An 18,056-nucleotide genomic window follows, 5' to 3' on the forward strand; every position below is an offset into this window, starting at 1 on the left:
GTGCAGTTTAACCTGAGAAGCTTAAGTTTAATTACTAGATTAGAGTTTTCAAATGGGTATGTCTTCTAGATTTCAGCAAATCTGGGGATGTAATTATTAAGGAGTCTTTGTTCCTTTGTGTTCATTAGAGCTCCAAGATGACAGTAAAGACTTAAAATCAGGGAGCTGATTTTGTTGTTGTTCCACCAAGAGTCGTTCCGAAAAGAAGTGTCTGTTCTTTTAGAAGTGGGCCCGGAGCTCCAGGAAGCAGTGACTGAGAGGTGCCTCCCCAGAGGAAAGCCTGGGAGAGTGGAGTACCCACCCTTCCACAGGAGGTGGAATTGGGCAGCCAAATGATGGGAGACGCATTCTCCCATAAGTAGAGTGTCCATATGATTTAGCATCTAAACCAGGGCACTTTTGAGAATAAAAAGCATCGCTATTCATAATCACATCGGGATAACAGACATAAACCTGGTAAATCCCAAATGAGTGGGATGTATGAACCTGCTACCCATAAGAATACCTAAGCAAATAAATGTAATAAACTTTTTAGGTACCCAGAGAATAAATGGTTCGGTAGGACACTAAGTAGGAAAACCGTGGAGACAAGGGGTTTTCTTGCCCCAGGACAAAACTCACTTTAACCCGTCATATCTCAGACTGTGAGGTTTACAAGCCCCTGAACCACGTTAATATCCTCTCTCAGTCTAGTTATTGATTCTCGGATGCATTAGTAGCTCTGGAAATATTACAGAAAGGTGGCCTTAATAAAGGGAATATTCCATAATTATTCAGTTCAATTCAATTCAACAAACATTTAGTTGATACTTGGTATGTGACAGGCAGGGTTTAGCACCAGAGATTAAAAAATGAATTTGATATGGTTGCAACCCTGGAGTCATTCAGTCTAGTAATAAGCAAATCATTGTGATAGATTGTTTTGTGATTTAAATACTTGAAGAGTTAACTTCAGATTTGGCTCTCGTGCATAATATTGGCCAGTATCTGTCTTTAGAGGGCATGCCTATTGGGTGGTATCCTGGATTTTCCCAGCCCCCTACTAATTCTAGACCCCATGGCAAAATAAACAGACTGTTTTAGTGAGGCGCATGTAACTCAGAGGTCCTTGTTTTTGAGACTGCTAATTTATTTTTTCTTCTTCCACCTGGAAAGCCCTGAGCTGTTCTGGCCAAATCAACAGAGACAGGCTACAGAGATTTAGGATGTCTGGGTTTAAAAAGGTTTGCTCATTTAATTAGATAAATAATTTGAGAGCACTTTCAAGGACTACTGTTCCTAATCACATCGATAAAGGCTAGAAAGCCTCTCTCAGTCAGCCTGTGGATGACAGCATCAGGGAGAAGAGCGAAACAGGGAAGTGAGCTGGGAATAATTCAAGGAAATTTCAGGCAACCTATATGTGCCTGCATACACAATTCATCATCATTTTTTGGACACTTAACTATTTTTCGAGCACTGCTTTCCATGCATAATCCTATTTAATCTTCAAAATCACATGATACAAGCACTGCTCCCCATTTTACAAATGAGAGAACAAGCTCAGACAAGTTAACGCATTTATATGAGGGTCTCACACTAGTGAGGGGCAAAGCTCAGCTTTGAAAACAAGAACTCCCTTATTCCAAAAATGATTCTCCTGAATGTTCAGTCTTTGTGAAGTCCCTTTTGGGCCCAGAATAACCCAGTTTATAATCTACTCAGGAATTAAGAGGAGCAGGAAGGGACCCTTTGGCCTTCTTTCTAAATAAAGAAATTTGGGGGTGGGGGAGATCAAATTGGAGTAGGGCCTTAACTCAGGTAGAACAGACACCTTCCTTCAGAATGCAATCAAACAGTTTAAATTCAAGTGCCAGGCTCACCCTGAGGGAGAAATACGTTTGCAATGCTTACTTGCCGTGATGAATTCATTTCTAAAGTTTCATTGTTCCACAAAGAGAGCAGGACCCCAGGGCCAGAGGGCCCCGTTCCTGCAGAGCGAGAAGCAGAAACGGGCAGAGGGAGCAGCAAGTGGGAAATTCAAGCTACAGAATTTAATCAAGCCCTCAAAGGGCTGGGTTTTTCTCACCCACTTAATGGGTAGCCCCAGTCTTTCTCATCTGCCTCCCACAATTGCCTTTTTAATTGTCCTTTTTGAATAAACATGATCTTTCATCAGCTCCCAGTTGGTTGATTTTCTACACTTTCAGAGATGCATGCCCGCTCTTTCCTTTTTCACCCCAGAGGTTGTAATTTTCTGCCTCCTTTTCTCTCTCCCTCCTAAACTTCCACTGCAGAGAATTTGGGGAGTTGTAGGAAAACATTATTTTGTGCCTGGTGTGCCTGAGGCCTGGTACCACAAGCTGATTCTTGGCCCCTCTGAGCCACCAGACCCACTCTTCCTGTTGTCCTCATGTTGTTTCCTTAGCCCCAGCCACATCTGCAAACTCTGATCATGAGTTACCAGGTGGAGGGGAGTATGGACATCCCCTCCAGGAAGCCTGGCTAGATCCTTGCAGCTTTCCTGACCTGCATGTACTTCCACCATTCCACATAGGAGTTGCTTTTCAGATCACTGCATTGTTCATTTGTTGATCAGAACCTCTAGATTGTGGGCTCCCTGAAGTCAGAGAGCTTCTGAATTCAGGTCTTTCATTGAGTGCATCTTATACAGCCAGATTACCCCACAGCAGGTATTGAACAAATATTTATTGGGCAGTTAACTGAACCAAAATCTGAGTGGACAAGGAAGATTCCTGTAACAATGTCCACTTTCCTAACTTGTGGAAAGGACTCACCCTCTGGTAAAACCAAAACAGACAATATGTGTGGATTCCCTCCAACCACCACCCTGAACTCCTTCCTGAGTGCCCCACCTCCGTGAGTGATCTCAGGATCACTCCATTGCAGACTGTGCTGCTGCGGACAAGGAGAGCTTATCATCTGCTTCTATGCAGAACCCCCTCTGAAGGAACGTTTGCATGAAGGAAGTAACCTGTGAAGGGCAGGAATGGAATAGTGGAAAGAAAGAAGGAAGGAAGGACTGGATGAGCAAGTGACAACTAGACTAGATATGCAGAGATGAGACTCTGAGTCTTCCTGACAAGATGTGGGTATGTAGGTGGAATGAACCACTGGGCATGGTGAGGACAGATGGGTCCAGTGAGGCAGATTTTAGAGGGGCTCTCAGGAGTCTAAATGAAGTTTGGATGCAAACCTATAGGCATTAAAAATCCAGAATACGGTCTTGCATGAGGAGACCACGCAAGAGGTATAGAAGAGGTGCTTTGGGAACATAAGGTTACATAGTAGAGACTGGAAGAGGAAAAGACCCCTACAAAAAAGAAAACAGCTGGGATTTCCAGTACTTTGTTTGTAAGAATTTAGGAGCTAGAAAGGAAAATGAGGGCCAAATGGAAAATTTTATTTTTTTTTCCTGTTCATTTGTCAATAAAAGGGTTAGGATGTATGGCAGTCTTTGGAAAATAGTGCTCCCTATTTGGTGGGGTCATTAGTAATTGTTAGGTCATTGGGGTCAGATATTTTTGGTCAGGCCAAGTTCCTCACAGGACATTTCATAGGGTCCAGTTGGTCCGTGGACAGCTGAGATCATTTGGCCAAGGCCATTCCTGAGTAACCGTTGGAAGCAGGAAAGGAATCTCTGTCTTTTGACTCCAAATAAAGTAGCCTCTCAGTGATACCACATTAGCATTCTGGGTTACAGAAATGTGTAATTTCGCTACCTTGAATTTAAAGGGTCCTTGAGGGCTCATCTACACTGCTCTCAGGAAGGTTCCTGTCACTTGTGCTGAGGACTCTTGATCCTGGGGGTGCCAGTTGACTACTATGGGTCATAAATGTTTTTGCTTGGTTTTGGAAATATTTAATTCTTTTTAATTAGTTGCCAAAATTTTAAAAACAAAACTTTTGCATTAAAATGTTCAAATGTGGGAATTCTTTGAAAAATCTGAAGATCTGGCAACAGTTGGGCAGCATTCCCACATTGCCCTCGGAAGCCCCCACCCACCGCCCCAGCAGTCCCACATCAGCTACATCATTCATTCACACCATCTGCTGGGTTCTTACCGACACTTTAGTGGGCCACCCCTGCTCTCTGTGTTCCACTGGTAAACCTCTAGTGCCCCGAGGAAACACACACTTCTTGGAGAAATGATTGACAAAATATCTGCATGTTAAACAGATCACACCTTACATATCTCTGTGTTCTACTTACTTCTCTCCCTTGCAGTAGGAAAGTAGGAGAGTTTTTATATCATTCTTTTTATTGATTTCAGTTAAATTTAAATGCATTATTTGTTAAACAAAGACTATAAACAAATTGTGCCATGACCATTATATATAATATACCCGGGTTGTTTTCAATAGGAATTTGTACCCCTACCTTTTTAAACAAATATGAGTATCAAAACATTCCTGTACTGTAGGTATTTTTTACACTAGGAGTCAGTACCCATGGTTCTTCAAAAATGACCTACCACAAGAAACAAGAAAATCTCAAACACCCTAACTTTATACTTAACAGAACTAGAAAAAGAATAACAAACAAAGCCCAAAGTGAGAAGAAAGTAAATAATAAAGATAAGAACAGAAATAAACAAAATAGACTCTAAAAGAACAATACAAAATATCAATGAAACCAAGAGCTGGTTCTTTGAAAAGATAAACAAGATTGACAAGTTTTTAACCAGACTCACCAAGAAAAAAAGAGAGAGGATCCAAATAAATAAAATCAGAAATGAAAGAGAAGGAACAACTGACACTGAAGAAATACAAAAGATTGTAAGAAAATATTATGAACACCTATATGCCAACAAACTGGGCAATCTACATGAAATGAATAATATCCTAAAAACATACGCTCTTCTGAAACTGGATCAGGAAGGATCAGAGAATCCGGACAGGCAAATTACAACTAGTGAACTGAAGCTGTAATAAAAACTCCCAACAAGCAAAAGTCCTGGATTGAATGGCTTCACAAGTGAATTTTACCAAACATTCCAAAAAGAACCAGCACCTATTCCAAAAATAATTCAAGAGGACGGAAGACTCCCAAGTTCATTTTTCAAAGCCAGCATTATCTTAATTCCAAAATCAGATAAAGACACTACAAAGAAAGAAAATTAGAGGCCAATATTCCTAATGAACATAGTTGCTAAAATCCTCAGCACATTAGCAAATCAGATCCAGCAAAACATTAAAAAGATTATACACCATGATCATATGAGATTTATTCGAGGGATGCAAGATTGGTACAATATCTGCAGGTTGATAAATGTGATATACCATATAAACAAAACAAAGGTTAAAAATGAGCACAGTTAACAATAGTATTCATTGTACTTTCTACTTTAAACAAATATGCTTGTCATAGTACACAATATATTTCTGACTATGGCTCACTAGCAAAAAAGTTTGAAAACCACAGCTTCATCTCATTTAACCTTTCCCCAAACTCTATGGGTGCAGTCTGGGTCTTTGGAAGAAAAGGCAGTCTCCACAGGAGTTGAAGTCTCACATGATTTTTGCTTGTTGGAAGATGTCAAAAAATGTAAAAAAAAAAAAAAAAGGGAATGGGTGGGCAGCCATGATTACTAGGTCACCAAGGACAAGTTTGAGAACAAAATATAAAGACTGAAATTAGAATGTGAACCTAAATATCCAGAAACCTCTCCATTGGTTAGATTTGCAACAAAAATTCATATAAAAATAATAAAAAATTATTTTTGCACATGGTAGTACTAGCAAAATTCATAAAATTTAAAAGTTGTAATTGAAAAGTTAAAGTATGTAATGTTGTTTAGCATATATATATATATATATATATATATATATATATATATATATATATATATATGTAAAGTCACCAGAAGGACATATTACAATTAATTTTAGTGGATCTCAGACTTGTCTTAAATCAAAAGCCTTCTGCTCATATTAATGTCTAATCTCAATTTAAAATGTTCACACATTAATTAATTCTAGATAGTAAATATGCTCTGGAGATTTATAAAAAATATATAAAATATGTACAGTCATTATGTGGTTAGACAATGGGAAGAAAATGTTATGCATTTTTTTCTCTTATCAAAGAGCTGTAATTTAAGCATAGATCTGGGATACTTATAATATGGCTTTACAAGATTAAGGCATGGCAAAAAGTGTCCAGATTTCTGTGGATGTTTTCAAAAGCTAATCTTAAGAATGAAATAAAACATGAATGTCATGCTTTATGCATCTTGCTGAATCAAACAGCTGTGGATGAAATTGTTTAAAGTAGCAGGTACAATGAGTACTCTTGCAAATTGTGTTAATTTTCAGAGACACAGGTGTTGACTACTGCTGGTATCAAAAATATGTACAGAATAGTTTTGATAACTTTGTGCTCCCTGGAGAAAAGCACTATTCAATTTACAGCCATAACTGATTTGCACAGACATTATCTGAAGACTGATGCGCATCCACCCTTATGTGGGCCGTCCCTTGAAACACTCGTGAGGCTCCCCCAGAGCCAGGCTGGGACAGCTTCACCATAGCTGACCCCAGTTCAGTGCTGCCGAGGGCCCAGACACGAGCGAGGGTCTGTGCAAGGGAAGGCTGACATTTCATGAGACCAAGGACTCTGGGCAACTGATCGTTTGCTCCAAACTGGATGAGTCCGGGTTCCAACAGCAAAGAGGCATTGTATATCCCACTTTATGTTTTGCTGGACACAAATGTAGTTTCTGAGAAGTGTGCAATTTTATGAAAGGAAATAAATGGATTCTAGGCTCCACCTCCAAAAGAAGAGATGGTGAGGAGATAAATGGCTGTTAAAATTAGCAGTTATATAACAGATTTCATGAATATTTACAATTTTTAACAAGTCATGCGTTTAAGTAGAAATTAAACCAACAAAAATAAAATAGGCATGTGGATATGTGATTTTTAACTTAAACTTAGTCTTAAAATTCAAATAAAATATGGAGAAGGGCTGGGAGTGGGGGCAGTCTTCTGCGGGATGCATTTGTAGCCCTGTTTACAAGAGAGAAACCTGAGGTACAGAGAAGTTAAATAATTCACCCAAATTTGCCATGTGGCAGCTGAGTTGCAGAGCTAGCATTTGAGCCTACACCTCTCTTCCCAGTGTCGTGCTCTTTCCATTGCTCATAACTGTCATAATAGGCCACTGCAATGGATAACTTATTACTTGCTGTGCATCAGGACTACTGCAATGAGTCTTTTTTGGCAGAACTTTATGGTTTTATTTACACAGATACAATGTGCACACAATCTGTCTATTCATTTTCCTTGCTGCACAGCCTGGCATTGGGATTGGTGGCTCTCATGGCCAGCGGGGCTGCTCCGTCCACAGTGGCTTTGTGGTTCTTCGAGGAAACATTGTGAACAATCCCAGCACAGTAGGGTTTGTTGCACATTAGCAGCACTTTAAGCTCCTTGACTCTGTGGACCAGGAACTTCCCAAAGCCACTGGGCAGCATGTGCTTTGTTTTCTTGTTGCTCCCGTACCAATGCTGGGCATCAAGGTCTGGCCCTTGAATCTTCTGTGCACCCTGTTGTCAGTACCTCTGGGTCTCCACCAGTTAGGCTTAATTTTGACAGATCAGTCTGACTGGTGCCAGATGAACTTCTTGGTTCTCCTTTTGATGATCTTTGTTTTCACCAGGGGTCTGAGGGCCGCCATGGTGCCAAGTAAAGACGGCTGCCACCTCCACAGGCAGCACCGAGGAAGAGAGCTGCAGTGGAGTCTTAATCTCCCTCCTTCTCTCTTCTTTATTGTCTCCTCCTGGGCTACAGTGCACTTATCCAATTCCCACAATATCCATTAGCTCAAGGCCACCCATTTAAGTATTCAATTCTATTTCCCTTCTTCTCCCTCTAAGGAGTCCACTCCATGCAGGCTATTTACCACCCACACATGTAACCCTTCTCCAGGCTCCAGACATTTCTTCTACCTGAAAAGAATGCCAGCTGACCCCGTCCTCCTACAGCCATTCAAATCACAGACTTTGGGGTCAAAGATGTACATCCAGGTTCACCTTCTTCCTGGAATCCTGTATACCCAACTGTAGTCCATACCGCCCCCTCCTCCTGTACTGCAATGGCAGTCCCAAGCTGCATGATTTCTGTGCCACCTCACGCTGTCTCCAGGCAGCAGCTGGCCACACGTCTGATTTTCTCAGTAGGATGTTATAAGATCCTTCCCAGGTCCAGGCCACTGAATCTTTTGTGTTCTTTTATTTCAAATCAACCAGAACATCAGAAAGGCTCAATAAGTATGTATGGATTGGGAGGTTTGTTTGTTTGTTTGTTTTGACTGCTCTGTTTCTGGGGAAAAGAAAAAGAGAAAGAGAGGCGGGAACAGAAGGAGGAAGATGACTTTCTGACCATTCTCAACAGCACACAAAGGCCTGAGAAGGAGAAATACAAGGTCCTTACTAGGGATTTTGAATATATGGGAACCTACAGAACTCAAGCATTGTGTTTATGTTTTTGGACTCACCTGACATGGTATAGGACAAAGTTTTCAAAAATATGCATTAAGAGATGATAGTTGTATGAAAAAATAGTGTTTTACGTTGAATAAGTTTATGTAATTAATACTTGTAAAATGACATGAAATAGATCTCTTTGCTGTAGAAGTTCTAGATTTTGGTAGGTTCATGATCGTTACACATTGCTGCAAAGAGGCTACATATTTAACATTTTCCAAACTTGTTTGACCACAGAATTCTTTTGGTAAGGAGAATCTTGTAGGAATAATGTTTATTTGAACATTCTTTGGGAAATGTTGGAATGATACTCCCAGCAAATTCACAGTAAGTAGTGCTCTTTCATTCATCAACATATCCTGTACATACTTTTTATACATACTGACTTTGGATGATTGATTTTTCACTCACATTCAGCCCAGAACTTGTTGATATTCGAGGGTTGATGGTGATGACAGGAAAATCGTAAATGGTTTAGGACTGAGAACCTGGAAGAGAGGAAGGAACCTCTCATGTAGTAAATGCCTTATTGCAGATTAACTTATTTAAAAATCCTTGTACAGCGTTCTCCAACTAGCCATGGCACATGTTTGCCCTGTTTCTCAGATGTCACCTCCCATTCTTCACCTAGTTAACTGTTTAATTCATCCTTGGAGACTTGAGCCTAACATTCCTTCTTTCAGAGAGCTTTCCCAGATTTCTCCCAGGCTGTGGTAGGTAACACTCCCTGTCCCCTTTCTCCACCTTGTGCTTACTATCCTTACTGACTAGTTTTAGTGAACAAGTTACATACAACCCATTTCAAACTTGTCTTCCTCATTGGACTATGAGCTTCTTGAACCCCAAAGTTATTTGCTTCCCTTTTGCATACTCAGCACCTAGCACATAGCAGGCATTCTATAAAAGCAGATCATCATAAACAGTAGAATGGAAACTCTGAGAGGGGGCAAGAGCTTTCAACTACTTGTGCATTGCTAAATCTCCATCATCTAGCTCAATGCCTGGAAAAGAATCTATTAGGTGAGCAATGCAAGGTTATTTAACTCACCATCTCTCACTTAAACTACAATAATATGCAAGGTATTTTTTATTATCCCCAGTCCACAGGTGAGGAACTGAAGCTTAAGAAGGATTAGGTGATTTGGCAGGAATCATGGCTTGTGTGAAGTGGAACAGACTTCTGCTCTTCCAGTTTCAGTCAACGGATAATACTGCTTAAAGTAGAATCCAGCTCATGTGTAGCCTTCAGTTTTGATGGTCTCATCAAACTTGGCTCAAACCCCAATTCCTTGGGCAGAGCCCTTCCTATTCTTACAATGAATTCCACGCTTCAAGCTTCAAGTTTCTCCTCTTTCTTTGCCGCGTCTCCTCAGCGTCAGTTTAGGTTGACATTTCAACTTGGGCCAATCTGGCCTCCGAGCTCAGTCCCCTAACTGGGTTAAAACAAAACAAAATAAGGTAAATCTCTTTGTCAGAACATTGTATGCCTGTAGCAACTTTATTAAAAATTGGAGGGAAAGGGAGAGTTACCATACTCTGCCATATATAATGTGCTCCCATGTATAATATGTACCCACATTTTTGGCCCAAACTATCAGAAAAAAATATTTCATTTTAATTTTTTAATTCAACTTTTTATTTATTTATATTTAGAAACAAAACTGATTATTGTATTCCATGGTATTATTTTGCATATGGATATCGCTATTGCCTTCTAAAGTTACACTTTTAATGCATATGCATAAATAAAAGAATTAAAAACATTTATATAGATATGAAATTAGTACTATCCATGCATAATGAGCATCCTTATTTTCCCTTCAAAACTTTGGGTAAAAAAAGTGCTCATTATACACAGCAAAATGCAGTATAGGGTGGAATTACTCTGCAGACCAAGGTGACTCCTTACACACATACGCACACACACTCCTGAAGCACCTGGCACGTCCTTCCCCTCTCCTGTGTAGAAGAGATCACAGACCGGTTCCACCCGAACAAGGGCTCCTTAAAGCCTCACCTTTTTCCATAGCCTTATCAAACACTTTCTTATAGGCAGGCTCTCCCTGAAGGAAATTCTGGTGACAGCAGTTATGGTGAATACAGTAAGATGACCATTTCAGTGACTGGAAGACTGTAGTTTATAAGAACAAGAAGTCTGTCCCCTCACAAGAGCCACACTGAGAAGTCCTTTTCAATTCATGCCTGCCATATCTTGTGAACATATGCCTATGCAGAATTTTAATTCTGAGGTTGTCTTAGATAAGAATTGTCATCATAAAAGCAAATGTTCTGTAAATTATTCATTGTATTCTACCAATAACATGTCCAAAGATAATTTTCTCCTTGACTTTAGCCTTGCCTACTTCAATCCCATTTACTACAGAGCCTTAGAATTTTTTCATCTAAATAAGATCAGATCTCGTATCACACAGTGCTTTGAATCACTCAGTGGTTCCTACTCTTATTCAGTTCTTACACTTACTGGTTCTTACTCAGTGCTTCAGTCCAAAGTCCCTACCTGCAGATGCCTGAGAGACTTCCATGGCCAGTGTCTGTGGATTTCTCCAGCCTCTTTTCCCCTGAGTAAGGTCCTGCTCATGGCAGTTCCTTTCTCCACATACGTATGTATGCACATTTTATAGAATATAGGCCCATACATTTGCTTATATTGTTTTCTCTTAAAAAATCCTTCTCACCATCTTATCTCCTGTTTCATTCTTTAGGACTCAGCCTTCTCCCACTCTACCTCTGTCCCAATCTGATGTGAACAGCTCTCTTTTATTCCCCCATAGCCCCTGTGTTCCCCCCCTTCTTTCAGAATATACAGCACACTGAAATTCGCTCTGCCACCAGACTCCAGTGTTTCCTTGAGTAAGGGCCATGCTCTTTTACCCCTCTTGTTTTTACAGACTCGGTTAAGCACATGACACATAGTTGGTGTAAAATAAAGTACTGATGCTACTAGAAGTTAACTTACTGATGGTACTAGAAGTCACTGAAACCCAATGTTCTATTTATTTCATTTTAAAGTTCTACTAGAGCCTTAGGCAGAGCACTAAGAAAAAAAAACTATAGATAGTAAGAAGATTAAAGGGGAAAAAACCACAAAATTACGCACATCTTCCCTTTGGAGGATTTTTGAAGTCCTAAGTGAAATTTAATATGTTTCATAAGTTTTTTAAATATTTCAAAACAAGAACCTTGATGCCAGGAGTACACTTGGACATAAGAGGAGCTTGCCACTGGCAGTCTCTGCTTGAACCTGTTACATATACACACTGAAAGCAAATCCAGCTCCTTCATGTATTTCCCATCAGATAAAATGCATAGAAGGAAAAAAATGTCAGCAAAAGTTAGAACTAAGCTGCACAAACCTTTTACTGTAGTGAACTCAGGGAGTGACTAGCTCAAAGCCACACACGGTAAAAGAGCCACCATTTTTCTCCAGTTCTGCCTACTTCAGCCACCATTGATGCCATGCTTAGGAACAACAAAGAAATTTTGGTAGGAATTAGGAGAGAAGAAGCTGGAATTGGTTATGAAGATATATAAGTGTCTGCTCTTAGGAGTTGTTTAGTGAGTATTTTTTTTAATTATAAGAAAAATCTAAATCAGCTGTTATACTTAATATTTATTTTTTAATTAAGTGTAAGCATTGGTGTTCATATGAAGTGATTTTTTGGACCTATTTTCTTCATTTTTATACCAATAGGGCTATCTAGAAATTATGACAAACTTACACAAACCTTTAAGTCATTCAATGACTTAAACCCACAAGTCATTCAATGTTAGCAAAGAAGCCAACGTTCACACAGTGACACATCACGTAGTGTGGATCCTTTTACTTCAATGGTCAACATTGCTTAAGTTGTGGGTAAGAGTAATTGCTAAACATTTCTCAAGAGAACGACCTCAACCCCTAGCTAACTGCTGCAGCTCTGAGGCGATTACTTTTTTTCTTTGCAAAGAGAAGCTGCTGCTTCAGCATCTCCTCCTGGAGCCCCTGGCACTATTTCAGGCCATGTGTCAGGGGAACCCTTGATCACCTCACAATGACGGAAGCCAAGTGCTGGCCTGCGAGAATCGAGAACTGTTTGTTCACAGCAGATCCTGAGTAAAACCACGGGTGTTACTGAGTTCAAGGGTGCCTTGAAGAAAACCAATGCTCCTGTAGGAGGGGACTTCCAAAGGCCCAAGACATTTCTTAGTTGCTGTTCAATAGCTCTCTCCTAACTTTTATGGAATTTCACCAACAGTGTTGATGGGAAGTGGTTCCTGGATTTGGCAAGATTTAGGACAGTTAAATAGAAGCATTTTCAGACATTTTCAAGTACTGCCACAGTGAATACTACTCTCTGGGGAGAAAAATATTTTATTAATGAATACAGTTTATGTTTTGGTAAAATGCAAAATTAAACAAGCTCACTGTCAGTGCCCTGCTGTTGATAACATGTAGGTGTGTTGTTTGGTGTGGTGACTCTGTTTCCTGTAAGATAGCTGGAATTCCACGTGGAGGCTTTTTAGTAGGGTTGAAATGTTCTTAGAACATTTGGGGTTAGAATTCCTAAAATTGAGCTTTAATAATGATCCTGAAAAACTGTGGTTATCCATATTGCCTGTAAACCAGGAATTTGGAAAAAGTAGTATTAGCTGTAAGCTAATATCAACAATAATTCTTGAGAACAGTGTTACAGAACAAACTATTTTTTATTCTGTTATGAGTAATTTTTTATTGATAAGTAGATGTGCTCTATTCCCTTTTTTATCCTCCAGATTTATACGGTACATGCAGAAATGTTAGAACTTAAAATCTACATACCGATTGTGATTGCACTTACGTGTTGATTGTTAAAATAGCTTATCTGTTTGGATATAAAGTAGATCTTTTGAAATAAATTGTTCCTCTTGTCCCTGTACTGCCTTTTTAAGAGTGAGTCCTGCCTTTAAGTGCATAATGTTTTAAAGCACTGGAACTTTCCTGAATTACATTTCTATTACAACTGAAAAATAAACACTGAACTATATAATATGTGGTGCCACATCCTGCTAGACCCAAGGCCGGTATTTCTGAAAAGCTTTGAGAAGTCAGTGAAGATAGGAGGGGATTATTTATCTCAGACTTTGGAAGAATTAGAGTGCAGGGAAGAGGACCATGGAAAGCTAAGCCTTAGCCATATGGAGAGGGGATTCCAGGTGTCTGATGTAACCAGTTCAGGAGAGATGACAGTGAAAAAATCCTGGACACAATGGTTTTGCATCTTTGTCCCACTGGATGTACTGATGATGGACAAATGACCCAAAATAAGTCAACTTCTTCTTAAAATTGCCCACATCCCTGTTTTATACAGTGGAGAGATGAAAAAAGCAAAAACAAAACCATATAGTGGATGTACTACCATCCCAAATAGGTGCTGCCGTGCTTGCAGATGGAAGATGTGAGGTACAATGAAAATGTGTTATGGTCAGAGGCTTAATTCTTGTTTATGATCTTAAGAGTATGGGATTACAAGGGACTTTCTACATTGCATACATCTTGGTGTAATGTTTCAGTTTTTATAACAAGCATGTTATATTTTTACATACTTTTAATCAGGGCAAAGCTCTAAAGATAAAATACACTGACTATTTAAAATTACCTTCAAGGTTGTTCTTTTTGTTAGGGATAAAAGCTCCAGTCTTACACTTCATAACTCACCTGGCAATGTTTAGGCAGTTGTTTGTTCTCCTCAAGTGTATATTGGCAGAGATTGTTGGGGAGTGGTGGGGGTGGGGGGCCTGGGAACCAGTATAATAAAAAAGGCAAATTTTAACCTAGAGTTTTCTAAACAAATAGCAACAGGTCAAGAATTCTTCATAACAATGAGCCACGTGGTACATGAAACATATACTTGGAAAGTTATTCTAACTTTTGCAAATGTTGTATAAAAACCTATCTGGAAAACCCCAGGAGCCTGAGATTCAGTCTGTGAAATTCTTTGATGTGCCACTAATCACTTATAGAGCCTAAATTTCAAGGGCAGAATTTCTGCTCTTTTAATACCTATAGATTCCAAGACAAAGAAAAACCATCTCATCAACTTCATGGAAGCTTTCAATGTATTCTTTCTAATTGAAAATAACAAAGCTTTATAAGGAGGACTCTTGGGAGTTTGGATTTTCCCCCCTCTGAGACGTTTGCTCATCCGCATGCTAATGTAGGGAAGTTCTCTGCAATTGATCTGCTTATGAAGAGTGCCCATGGCCCCCAGGGTCAGTTTTTGTAAATAGAACCGGCTTTCATACGAAGCCTTTAGATATGGTCTTTTCATTTTCTCATGTTTGTAGTTTATTCTGAGCATGGAGAATAGAAAAACCCTTCCAGACTTTTTCCCTTGACATCACAAGACCATCCTGGTCTCTGATTTGCAGTTCCACAGATGACTGGAGCACGTAGGCAGGACGTGTGTTAATTGTCCAAACCATGTGATGCATTCACATTGCTGTTGCTTTAAGAACTCTTAGACCATTCTGAATGTGCATTACAACATATTGTCAAATATGAGACTTCTTCTATGGAGTTCCGACTCCACAACATTGCACGTTTTTGTTTGCTTGTGTCCACCCCAAAATTTAGCCTGGTATTTAGCAAGGACTGGGTACTGGAAGACTCTAGTCTTAATAGAAATGCTTTTATTCCCACAACGACCCTGTTCCCCTTGAAGTAGGTAAATCTTCAACCCTTAAAAGAACACTCTAAAACCCTAAAACCCCAACCCTCAGAAACGGTTGCGCGGGTCCTAAATAACCTTGTTTGTGCAGTCCACCGGGCCCTCACGTGAGAACTTCCCAGAGAGCAGCGAGTGGTGGAGACCATGAGCCTCCCAGCAAGCAGTAGGCGCGGCGGCTCTGCTGGGCGCTCGGGGTACCCCCGGGCAGGTGCGCGGCCGCGCGCGTGCGCGCCAGGTGCCGCCGGAGCCCCGCGGCAGGCGCAACCCGGAGCGCGGGCGGGCGGCGGACGCTCCACGCCGGGTTTTCCGCCGCTCCTCTCGCCCAGACCCACAACAGCCCCACAGTCACACTCGCTCGCTCGCGCCTGCCGCCTCTCCGGCTTGGCTTCAAAGCGAGCGGCCCCTGGCTGCGCAGAGCGATGCCACGGCTGGGCGGAGGGGCGGCCGGGGCAGAGGCTGCGGGGAAGGACGCGGCGGGGGGCCGGGGCAGGCTTTGGCAACTCGGGATCTTTCTGTGAGGGAGTTGTGGAGGGGCCGGGCAGGCCGAGGGCCGAGAGGGGCGTGAGGGGGAGTGTTCCCGGAAAGCCACGGCGAGGCGATGGAGCGGCGCTGCACCCGCCGCCCGCGGAGTTGAGAAAGAAAACAGGAAACGTGGTGGCCGCGCACCCGGCCGCGGCTGATTCATTCGCTTTGAGTGAAGGCTCAGCAGGCGGGGCGGGCGCGGAGTCGCTGCTCGGCTCCGGGCTGGCCACCTGGGAGACCGGGCGGTGGACCAGACGCTCCCTCCACTGGGCGGGCTCCGGGGCGCACGCGCCTCCCCCTTCGTCATCCTCAAGGACTAGGACTCTGGCCCGCCGCACCGTCTCAAAGTCGCATCGTGGTTTTTTTGTCCGTGTCTCCGTGTAAAAGTTGGCTTGCTGCACTTTGCGCGCCCTCCCTGGACGCTGAACTAAAACGCCAAGCTGGAGAGACTGTGTTTTCCCGAGGCCAGCTGCCCGGCTAGCAGAGCCTCGGTCCCCCTCGCGGTGCCCGGCTTGGCAATATGAAGGAGCAGCCCTCATGTGCTGGCACCGGGCATCTGAGCATGGCGGGGTACGGCAGGATGGCCCCCTTTGAACTCGCTGGCAGCCCCGTGAAGCGCTTGAGAACTGAGTCCCCCTTTCCCTATCTCTTCGCAGAGGAGGCCTACCAGAAACTGGCCAGCGAGACCCTGGAGGAGCTGGACTGGTGTCTGGACCAGCTAGAGACCCTGCAGACCAGGCACTCCGTCAGTGAGATGGCCTCCAACAAGGTAAGCCCCTGCTCTGCTCTCACCGAGGCCCCTAGGCTGTTGACTGCCACTCCGGTGAAGCCACCAGTGCCTGTGGCCCCTGAAATATATAGAGAGATTTGTCTCACTGCACGTTGGCGGTTCTGCTCCCTCCGAGGGAAGTCCCTGATTCTGTGCCTTCCCTGTCTCTCCCATTCACTCCAGACAAATTAAACATTTTGCAAAAGCAGCTTTGACACAGTTCGATGACAGTACCTCCAGGACACAGTGGTTTTGGGGAGGTGGCAAAGTGACACTTTGCCCTTGCAGCAGAAATCCAGTCCGGTCCATTGGCATTGCGTGTTTAAGGGTATTCCTGGGATTCCCCGCGGAAATAAGAGTTGCTGGAGGTCAAGGCAATCTTCTTGAGTGTCACCACCTACCCCCACTCAAACTGAACTTGGAACCTTAGCCCTCATCTGTCTCAGTGTCAGGGTACCCTGTAAAAACTGAGCCTTTGTGTGTTCACTTGGCCATACACGTCCAGAGGAAATGTCAGCAAAGTTAGAAAATTCGTTATGATCTCTACCTTTGTTCCTTTGAGTCTTCGACACTTCAGGGGGCATTTGTGCCATATATGCCAAAGTGCTGAGAGGTAAACTTCAGCCTGACACAGCTGTTAAAGCAAGTAGAGTGTTGTCTGCTTGGCTGTATTTCTTAGAATTCCTGTTTGTCTTTAGTTGTGTAAGGGAATAATTGGTTATGTATGTTTCTTATGAGTCTTGACCGAGGGGCTAGGAAAGAAGACATGCCCGTGTTGGATGCAAATGGCTGAGGGGTTCAACCTGCAAGGACTGGGTAACTCTGTGTGACAATTAGTAACCGTTGCCTCTTGAAGATATTTGATTTTTGGCTACCTATTTACAAGGTCAGTAGGGTTATGCCATTTTACTGTTTATGTGCACATATTTTTCAAAGAGTGATTGATGCTTTTTTTTAGCTTACAGTAGTTTTTATCCCACCTGTTTTTATGCAGTTTTTTAAAATACCAGAGCACATCAGCCACTTGTCTTATCTGTTGACGGCATTATTTTTAAGTGAAATGTTACCTTCAGTAAATTAAAAGGGACTTTTCAGTCATTGTGTACAGGCACTGACCTACCCGTAAGCACTCTGACCTACTTATATGAACACTAGTGATCGAATCCGAATTTTATTTTGTCACTTGGGCCACATTTCTAAATCTGGTATGGCTCCTCATCAAAATGATTGGTTATTGCTCTCCTACTCCCTGGTGTGGTATTAAGTGCCATCGTTCTCATCTGACTAACAGATTCTTAGTTCATTTATTAAATTTCTAAAATATAAATCATCCTTTCAAAGTTTGATTCATAATAACAGTAGACATAAGCTGAGTATCTCATCTCCATTGTCCTACCTGCTGAATGGGGCCATTCTGCGGTGGGCCTGAGTTCTTAATTCTCTTCTCTGGTTCCTTCTGTGTGGAAAAAGAAAGGACAGAACCCGAAGGCACCTGAAGAGATGTGCAGGCATTCGCTTGTGTTTTCAAGAGGATTTGACTGTACCGTTTCAGCAGCATGAACCTGAACA

The 18,056-nt window shown here is 41.9% G+C and overlaps 1 protein-coding gene and 1 pseudogene across 8 annotated transcripts in view; one reads left to right on the forward strand and one right to left on the reverse strand.

The window, feature by feature from the left end:
* Nucleotides 1-18,056, forward strand: part of PDE4D (phosphodiesterase 4D) — a 1,296,708-nt gene that overhangs the window by 1,230,042 nt on the left and 48,610 nt on the right. For 7 of the 8 annotated variants that reach the window (XM_045847957.1, XM_045847956.1, XM_045847958.1 and 4 more), the window contains one exon: nucleotides 16,375-16,487. In XM_045847957.1, coding sequence (XP_045703913.1) covers nucleotides 16,375-16,487 — 113 coding nt within the window. Of the gene's footprint in view, nucleotides 1-15,613; nucleotides 16,289-16,374; nucleotides 16,488-18,056 lie in introns of those variants that run through there. The other variant, XM_045847963.1, reaches the window with a different exon arrangement.
* On the reverse strand, nucleotides 7,275-7,728 carry LOC123824672 (annotated as a pseudogene).

This window comes from Phyllostomus hastatus, unplaced genomic scaffold, assembly GCF_019186645.2.
Source record: "Phyllostomus hastatus isolate PE091 unplaced genomic scaffold, TTU_PhHast_1.1 phas_contig_58, whole genome shotgun sequence".
Taxonomy (NCBI): domain Eukaryota; kingdom Metazoa; phylum Chordata; class Mammalia; order Chiroptera; family Phyllostomidae; genus Phyllostomus; species Phyllostomus hastatus.